The sequence below is a fragment of the Thalia democratica genome, chromosome 3, assembly GCF_965202585.1.
Source record: "Thalia democratica chromosome 3, ktThaDemo2.hap1.1, whole genome shotgun sequence".
NCBI classification, from domain to species: domain Eukaryota; kingdom Metazoa; phylum Chordata; class Thaliacea; order Salpida; family Salpidae; genus Thalia; species Thalia democratica.
Genome location: NC_139167.1, coordinates 56,312,255 through 56,322,210, shown reverse-complemented (window position 1 = coordinate 56,322,210; position 9,956 = coordinate 56,312,255). Strand labels below are relative to the sequence as shown.

At 28.4% G+C, this 9,956-nt stretch overlaps 1 protein-coding gene across 1 annotated transcript; it reads right to left on the bottom strand.

Annotated features, from left to right (window-relative positions):
* Positions 1 to 738: 738 nt before the first annotated feature.
* Positions 739 to 9,586, bottom strand: LOC145831281 (5'-nucleotidase domain-containing protein 3-like). Its single transcript, XM_082938469.1, has 7 exons — positions 9,068 to 9,586; positions 7,480 to 7,771; positions 6,564 to 6,770; positions 4,947 to 5,008; positions 2,184 to 2,436; positions 1,729 to 1,875; positions 739 to 1,461 (listed from the first exon to the last, which is right to left on the bottom strand). The coding sequence occupies exons 1-7, from the start codon at positions 9,543 to 9,545 to the stop codon at positions 1,305 to 1,307; spliced, it is 1,596 nt and encodes a 531-aa protein (XP_082794595.1). The 5' UTR covers positions 9,546 to 9,586; the 3' UTR covers positions 739 to 1,304.
* Positions 9,587 to 9,956: the final 370 nt, after the last annotated feature.

Sequence of the window (9,956 nt, the reverse complement as noted above, 5' to 3'; positions counted from 1 at the left end):
TTTATTAATATCTTTTTTTAAATAGGGTGACCAAATTCGGGTATAGTATTCAAGCTAAGGATGAACTTATATTTTAAATAGTTTTTTTTTAATGGTAGCTAAAATAGTTTTATAGTAGAGATTTAATTATGTATATTGTTAGTTCCTACCTAATTCACTATTTTTATTTATGTACTCAAAGTTGTTGATTTCATTCCTTTTATTAGACTATATTATCTTTTTTTTTAATTCTTATAAAATACAAATTATGTATTTGTTACAAATTCTTTGATTATAATTTAGCTTTTTATTTTCAAATTTCATATAAAGTTTGTATTTATGTTACTTAGATACACAACTAAACAGTTTTATTCAGTTTTTCAAACTCATTTTGTGATTGTGATGTGTATCTTTAAAGGACAAACTAACTACTTTGAAGGGAGACAAAAAAGTACCCAATTAATTTTAACTTTTAAACTTACATAAGAAAAACAGAACCCCACAAGAATTACTTAAAATTTTCTTTAATAAAATTCTAAAATGTACTTTAGTTTTAAATACACTCAAAAAAAAACAAGAAATTAACATAAATAACAAAAAACAAAATGAACTAAGATATAAAGTGTGTATTTTTACAAACCAAAAACTAATTGACTACTTTGTTATTGTAACATTATTTCAACGACTTGAATAAATAATTTGAAAAACAATTTTTTTTAAGTTTTTTAATCCAAGTCATAGAGCAAAAAAAAAGGTACATAAAATTAACAACATTTTCAAAACTGTAGTGTAAAACTTTAAGCCACTAAAAAAAATTAAACAAAAATACAGTGATTGAAATACAAAGCAGCAGAAAGCAATAGTATGAATAAGTTTAATATGAAAATAAATATTAAAATTATGAAGCTTTCAAACTTCTCTAAACAAGTTTTGAAAAAGATTTCATTTGTCTAAATTAATTTTTATATCAGTCCACTGACCAAAGCTGAATATAAAAAAAAATTCTTGAAAACATAAAAATTTTTAATGAGTAGACAAAATAGTTGGTGATTATCCTAAACATTAAAACTTTGATACACAGCCTAAAAAGCATAAACTTAAAATTAAGTAAACAAGTGTAATCCAAAACAATCGCCATTTTTCCTAAAAACATGAATTAGTTTTTTCTTTAACAGTTTATAGATTGAATTTCTACGTCAAGATAAAATAAGGTTTTCAAGTTGTGCAACTTGTTCAAGATTGTCTCTTTTGAAAAAGCATATTTCTCATACACACTTCTTAACAACCAATTAACTTCAAAAAATTTCCCCTCGGGCATTGTGACGTCACTGAAGCAAATCTGCCACGAGCCCGTCGTACCCTTGGTGCTGGTAAGCGGTGGCGACGATGTTCTCGTGGGGCAGTGTGGCCCTGGTCGGGAAGAAGAAGTGGTCGGAATGGTCGATCAGGTTGGTGACCGACGAAGTGTAGATGTCGGCGATCCTGCAGCAAAAATGTTCTGATTTTTCATCAAACAATTTCACCTTGATAATCGAAACTCAAAAGTATACAAACAAACCAATTATAATAGTTTAAAGATCTGCCTTTTTTTAATTTTACTAAACAAAAAAAATAAATAAAAATTTTCACATTATATTTTCACCAATGAAATAGTTTGAAAATAAAGAGTTATTTAATTTTTATTAAAAGTAGAAAAAATAATTACAAAACATTTACACATTGGTTGCTCTTTGCTTAAAAATTATTTACCTGCACAGTCTGTTGCTGAAGAACGAGGGAGCCAGGTGGGATCGGAACACGGATCCGAAGTGCGGGTTGAAGATGTCTCTGACCTGAGTTTTCAATACGAGGCGCTCCTCCAGCCAATCGGAGATCAGCTTGCGCGATTCCGCGTCCCTGATTGGTTGAATACGTTTATTTCAAACGGGTTTTTTTTTTTGTAGACACGAGATTACATTGAGAGTAAACAATGTCACAGCTGCGTTGTGTATACGAAATATTTATTTATTTAATTATTTATAAAATTCAGTTGAGATGTATTAAAAACCTTTTTTAACTTTCTCTTCTTTTAATTAAACAAATAACCTGTTAACAGCTTTCTTTTTAAAAAAAGTTCAACCCACAGTTAAAATCATATCCAATGAAAACCAACATTAATAAAAACTTTTCTCTTGAAAACATGAAAACAACCAACTCATTTTAACCTGTAACGCTGGTGCTTCTCCAGCAGCCTCTCCAGCGTCTGCAGCCACACCACGTTCCTGCCGAACTGCTCGCTGTTCATCGCCTTCAGCTCCTCCCTCAGCTCCGGTATCACCGCCCCCGTCCGCCACCCGCAGTAGAACGACACGTCGGCCAGGTCGTTGTATATCTGGTCGCCGAAGTACATGACGCTCGACGGCAGCCATGACGTCATCGACATCAGCTCGTCCACGCTGCCCTCGCTGTACACCTGGCCTGTTGATCCAATGTAGCGTTTAAATAAAATTAATGTTAATTAATTAATATTAAAAATGTATGTATCATTTTTATGTAAACATTAGTTCACTGTTAGTTTAATAATAAACTAGTAATGCGCTGTACACCTGGCCCGTTGATCCCATGTAGCGTTTAAATATTACAAAATTCTAAATAAAATTAATGTTAGTTAACTAATATTAAAAATATATGTATCATTTTATATGTAAACATTAGTTCACTGTTAGTTTAATAATAGACTAGTAATGCGCTGTACACCTGGCCTGTTGATCCCATGTAGCGTTTAAATATTACAAAAAGCTAAATAAAATTAATGTTAGTTAAATAATATTAAAAATATATGTATAATTTTATATGTAAACATTAGTTCACAGTTAGTTTAATAATAAACTAGTAATGCGCTGTACACCTGGCCTGTTGATCCCATGTAGCGTTTAAATATTACAAAATTCTAAATAAAACTAATGTTAATTAATTAATGTAAAAAATATATGTATCATTTTATATGTAAACATTAGTTCATTGCTAGTTTAATAATAAACTAGTAATGCGCTGTACACCTGGCTAATGTAGTTTGAATATGAGTTTTTTTAAAGTTTAGTAAATATCATGTATTTATTAAACAGTTGAGCTTTGATTTTATGTGGATCATTGATAGCTGTGTAGACTGAATATTAATTTATAGCGTTTATTTGAGCTTCCCTGCCTGTTCACCTAATATAGTTTGAATACGAGATATAAATGTTAGTAAGCTTTATGTTTTATCACCATTAGTTCATTGTTAATTTTGTCATGAACTTGCGCTTAACATTTTTTAGGAAGTTCAAGGGTGAATATTTAAAAAAATATTTTATTTCTTTCCTTCGCTGTACACCTGGCTTGTCAATTGTTGGATAAATAATAAATTATAAACTAACATTACTTCAATGTTAGTTTTATCGTAAACTCGTAATGCGCTTAATTGTTTAAAAAAAGTTTTATTTTAGAGTAACTTACGAATAATTACATAAATATTGTAATGTATATTTGAACAGCTTTTTTTAAAGCTTTATATATTACTACCATTAGTATAAGTTCATTGTTAAATTTTGTGTAGTTTAGTAATAGGCTTGTAGATATATACTATTTTATTATATGTCATAAACTTTCGCTTAACTGTTTATAACAAATTTATTTACTAATGATTATCAAAGTATTTGATTTCATTCCTGGCTAGTTTATTCGCATTTTATTAATAAACTTGGGACTTGCACATAGTATTTAGTAAAGCATATATTTTACAGCAACTTGAAAATACTGAACTCACACATAAACTTTAAGCATTGTACTGTACATTCTAATAGCTTATTTATAACCTATATATTCTAATACTACAAGAAACATGTAACATAACACATATTAATTATAACTTAACCATTTTAATTAATTTAATGTGGTATATTTCTATCATTAAGATGTTATGACTTAACTTGAAACAACTTTTTCCCATTAACAATTAAATAAACGAAGAAATATATTTAACTAGTAAATCCTGAAAAATTTTAGTAAATTATCAACGTTTAATTTTTATAACATCATCTTAAAAACTTATTTTAGTTAATTCATATATATTTTCTACAACAACAGTAACCACTAAAATTGGCCAAAAATAATCAGAAAAACTTAAAAAATAAAAACAAAATGAAAATTAGCTTTGCAACTTAATTGAAAGTTTATTTTTTTCTTGAACACATTTGTATTTTTTGAAAAAATAAAGTTTTAATTTTTTTATTTAATTAATCAACACATAAAGAAAAGGAACAACAGAAGTTAAGTTTTTGTAATATTATACTTTTATGAGTGTTATCTGTATTTACAAGTAGAATTTAGTTTTCACTTAAATGACTTAATTATCATTTTAGTAAAATTTAAATTATAGCAAATAGTTTTTTTTTATTTACACAAAAATAAACATTGTTAATAAACACCTATATTAAAAACTTGATAGTTTACAGGTTTTCATTTTTGTCCATAGCAGATAATACTAAACCATAGCAGTATCAAAACTAAACCAAATTTTATTTAATTAGTGAGAATTTTCAAAATCACAAATCAAGTTTAAGATAAACAGGTAATGCTACATGTTGAAATTTAAATTGCAGTAATATATGGTATTTGAAAATTCTAAGAATTTTGTTCAATATAAAAAAGAGATTAGATTATATTAATGAAGCATATTGCAAATTAAAGTATAAATTTATCTGCAGAAAATGACACCATATTTCAGAAATGCCTTAATTTAGATTTTATTATCTAAAAACATGTAACATCAATATCTTTCTATAAATAAAAAAATTTTAAACTATGAAATTAAAACAATAAAATAAGTTAATGCAGCTGAACTCATAAACGCGTGTATATTAAGGACGTTTGTTTAAAAATAAATAATGAAAAAGGCATGGAATTATCAACTAAATACTTTGTAGTAACAATTAAACTTTTAAACTAACCTTTTTTCAGTTTTGTTATTCTTTCCCACGATAAATCAAGACCTTGTTTCCCATGGACTTGTCTGAAATAATTTATTAATACTTAAAAAACACAATATAAAGTTGTTTCATTTTTGCGATACTTCATATATTTTTGTTTTCACGGGTCAACTTATTATTTACGATATTTGATTAAGAGCTTTGATTTAAGTTCTGTAATTGAGGTTAAGTAGCTTGAAAGTTATTATAACTACTTTAGTTTCTACTGCTATTAATAGTCAATTATAACTAATTATTAGAAACTGCTATTATAGTTTTGTCTCAAGGTCGAAGAAATATAGTAATTTGTATACTATATATTTTTAAACCTTCTTTTAAACAAAACAAATTGATCAAAAAGCTATTATATAGTAAAATTCAATGTATTATAAGTTTAGTATTTTTATATCTTAAAACGCTCATTTTGTATTTAACTATTTTTTTTAATCTAAAACTTAGTCAAAGATTATTTTTTTATGTTTAAATATTTATAAAAACAAAAAATTGCATAAACTAAACATAACACTTATGATAACTATAATGCATTCTTTTTATTTTAACTATTAGTTCAGAGTGTCTTAAAAAAAACTAAAAAAACTTAATAATATAAAGTATAATTTTAAACAAAAAAATACTCTAAAATGAGTATTAAAATTATACTTAATTGATATTTGTTTGTTTTAATTGTACTATGCACATTTAATGTAATTTTTGCATTGTAGAAAGTAACAAAAAAGTTCTTTATCTAATAAATGTTTACAAATAACTTAAAAAGTAGACAACTAATACTAATAAAAATTAAAAGTATTTGTACATTGACGTTGTACATTACTTTTGCAGTTTTTTAGGCAATTAAAAATTCTATTTTCAAGAAATTTTTACACATTACTAACAGTATTAAAATTAAATAAAAGTATTAAAATAAGAAAATAGCAGTGAAAAGTAAAAAAAAGGTTTAAGAAACTGTGAATCTAAAATTTTGTATATATCATAAATAAAGTTGATGAAAAATTGTGGTTTTAATAATTTAGCCCACTTTACATACTCAAAAAAGATTTTTATTATTCCTATATTAATATATATTAAAAAATTAAACTTTAATTTAAGAAGACACTATTTACGCCATTGATGCAAAATAAATATTTATTGTTCACTTTATTGAATTAAAATTCATTCAAAACAAAATGTTATGACATGTCTTAACAAAAGTTTAACTAAAGTACCAAGTTTCCGTAAATTTTTACTATAGTGTTATTAATTTAAAAACTTTTGCATTCGCACTTAGTAAATGTAGAAACATTATACTTAATTCGTTATTAACATATCATTTTTATTGTGTATAATTTGTTGAAGCAACTATTTACGCAGTGAAACGTGAATAACAACAAAATTAACTCTACACCTGAAAAGCCACCTACCCTGGCTAAAAAATTAACTCGACTGTTTACTTTATTACTTTTTTTAAATAATTTTTGCTTTTGTGTTTAGTGAGCACAGTGAATATTATTGGTACTTAATTTTTGTCTTTGCTACTTAATAATCTATGTTAATTCGCGGCGAATCGTCAAAACATGATTAACAACAAAATCAAATTCATACCTGAACGGCCTCTTGCCCTGGTTGAAGAAGTCGGGCTTCTTGGCGTTGACGACCACCACGTCGAACGCGTCCTGCCAATCGTCGCCCGCCATCCACCTCATGCCCTCGTTGGTGAACGAGAAGCCGCTGTTGGTGATCAGGAACAGGGTTTTCCCCTCCGATTTCAGGTAGCCAATCAGGTCGCGCATGCTGTCCTTAACCAGGTACCTGGTGTTGTTTTCATTTTACTAAAACACTTTTGGATGCAAAGAAAACACAGATTGTGTGCTATGAAAAAGATAAACAGTTTTAGATGCTCGGAAAAACAATCATTTGCTCTGGAACTTTGGCTAAGTTTTAATCTTCCAACTGAAAAAGCTACTTATGAAAAGGCATGAAAAATAACATGTTACCCTTCTAAAGTGTATTTGCGCCTACGTAAACTGCCTGTACAAGTCACTAGACTTTTTTTTTAACTGCTGTAAAATAAACAAATGTGTCAGTCAAAAACTCAACAACAACCAAATTATCTGTCCAGGTTGTTGGAAACTCGTGATACAGGTTAGACCAGGGTTTCCCAAAGAGGACAATACCGCTCCTTGGGGGAGATTTTAGTAAGTTGTGGGGGAACTAAGTAAAGGGGCGAAAAGGGGGGAGACAACTTTAAAAATTTGATCGATTTTTAATTTTTTAAACTTATGCCAGATATTCTTGAGTTGCAGATAAAGAGGAAAAAGAAAAGAAAAAAAGTAGTTTTTTTCAATGGTAGTTTTTTGAGTATATTTTAAGCTTTTTTTATTTCTTTTAAGGGGGCGACTTGAAAAAAAGTTTGGGAAACCCTAGATTAAACAGGTTAGTTATTAGTCACTTTTGCAAGCAAGTAGGTGTTTTTTTTTAACCACTATAAAACTACAAAAATCAAAGAAACCCAAACTACCTGTCAAGGTTGCTGGAAACCTCCTGGTACAGTATGCCGCTGGTGTGCACCCACCTGACGCTGCTCTGTATGGTGTTGAAGAACACCTTGGGGTCGTACACCAGCCCGTTGTCGTCGAAGTACTGCACCACGTTGGCGATGAGCATCATCTCCGGCAGGCTGAACACGTCCATCAGCTGCCGCAGGTCGTACTCGCCCTTCTGCTTGTACGACTGGTCCAGGATGTGCTTGGGGATGTGCCTCCTGCCCTGGAAGAGCTCGGACACTTCGTCGGCGCCCAGCTGCCTCAGTCCTGTGGTGGCCTTTGCGAGTTACAGTTGAAGTGGTCAGGTTGGAGTTTTAAATGTTTTTTTATCAAGTTAGCATGTAAGTGCTTTGAGGGGTGTGTTATGAAAAACAGTGAGTTTTGATGGTTTTATGGTTTATATAAATGGTATGTAAGTGTTTTACTTGTACCACGCATTTCATAATACCATGTATGTGTGGTAAAATTTATTCCATTAAAGTTTAAGTTTGAGAGCTTTTGTACAGCTTGATTTGAGAAAGAAAACATTGAATTTGATCTTTTTAAGATTTATTTACCCTAGTTTAACCATGTAAGTAAGTTTTCCGAAAAGTACATCAGCTTATAAATAAGTATATTGGAATTATCTTCAAAGTAAGCCATCATAAAACTAAAGTTGAACCATATAAAAATCCTTAGTCACTCAAAAACTCGTTGGTTATAAATATAAATTTAAGTAAAATATCTGATTTAATAGTAACTATAAGAGTCACCTTTATTCCGATAAACCAGAAATTAATTATCTTTTTGAAGTTTTAATTAGTTAAACAACAATCAATAAATAATACAATTTTTTTTAAGAAATAGGTGTAAAATTTAAAAAAGTCGAACATATGTATTATTTTTAGAAATACTTTTATAATGTTAAAATAAACTATCAAAATGATCAGTCTTTTAGAGTATAACTACTCTTGAACGTAAAATACATTAAAAAAAAACCTTTTGCAAAGTAGAATTGTATGGATTAAAAAAAAAAATAAGTAAGCTCAAAATGACTTGTTTGAACTTTTGAAGCTTATTTGAATATCTCAACAGAAATATATTTTTTCTTACTTTTAGTATGTATATACAGATAAAATATATAAAAACTTCACAAAAAAATTAGTTTTACTAATTTGCACTTTTATGGTGAAAAAAAGTTAAAACATAAAAACCTTATTATTAAATACTCTTTATATGTTTAAAAATTTAAATTTTTCAGTAATGAATAAAAATAGATAAATAAGTGGGATAGCAGTAAGCTATGTATTTTACAGGTTAAACTTATTTTATAGATTTTTGTAAGGTAATTTTTAGTACCAAGACAACTTTTTTTTTAATAAAAATACTCTTACATCTGATTATTTAAGTTCAAAAATTATCTTTAAAAGTATAATTCACTTGGTCAAAAAATATTAAGTATTTTTAAATGAGCAATAATATAAAATAATCCTATAAAAGTAGCTTGCTTTTATATCAAAAACTTGAAAAAACAGTAGATAAAAACCATTTAAAAACAGTAAAATAAAATAATACTTTGCATACCTCTGTAGACACTACCTTGCTGAATTATGTTGAAGGCGTCAACTTTCATCAGCAAGCTTCTGTTGACGTCGTAATGAAGACCCCTTATGCAGAAATCTTTGTTGTACTTCAAAGAGAGCAAATCTTGAGGAAACTTAAAGTAATCCACCAGAGACTTGAGCGCGGAGTCGTATATGAACTCCTGCATGACGTCATCATACTGAGCCAAGGTGTAGTCGTAATCAAAACCGTAAACGCTGATGTCATTCATGTTGATTTGGTTTATGGCGTAAACTGCCTCCGTGTTGGCCTTGCACTTTGGCTGGTAGTTGTCTTGTATCAGACTTTTCAACTTTGTGTATTTCTCCATCATTTTTTCTGCATTGCTGCTTGAAAAGCATTTGCTACATATTATTGGGATGGGTTTTTGCAAGTTTTGAGCAAAATTATTTAGGTAACACTTTCTTATGGTATTGTTTATAAATCTTATACTGGCCATTTTCACAAAAAGTTAACTATTACTACTCCACTTTTTTTATGAAAAAATCTGAAATATTTATTTATTTTAGCAGACATATCAATTTAATATTTTTTTTACAAACTGTGTTTGAATGTTGTCAAAAATGTGCTTATAGTAATTTTACTTGTAAACTGCTTAGTACTAAATAGAAACCTTGCTTAAAGAAGTATGTATTGCGCTGAATCGAGTGTACAAAAAGTTGTTTATTTTGTATACTTAATTTACTTAGCAAAGAATTGAATTAGGTAAACTAAATCAACTTTTACAGAGCCCACAAAAGGGCTTTTAAATAGTTTGTTACAAATTATTTTAACAGCTAAAAATAACAAAAAATAGCTTGTATGAAACAGTTGTACTGTTTGTTTTGAATACAACAATTCGTAATTAAAA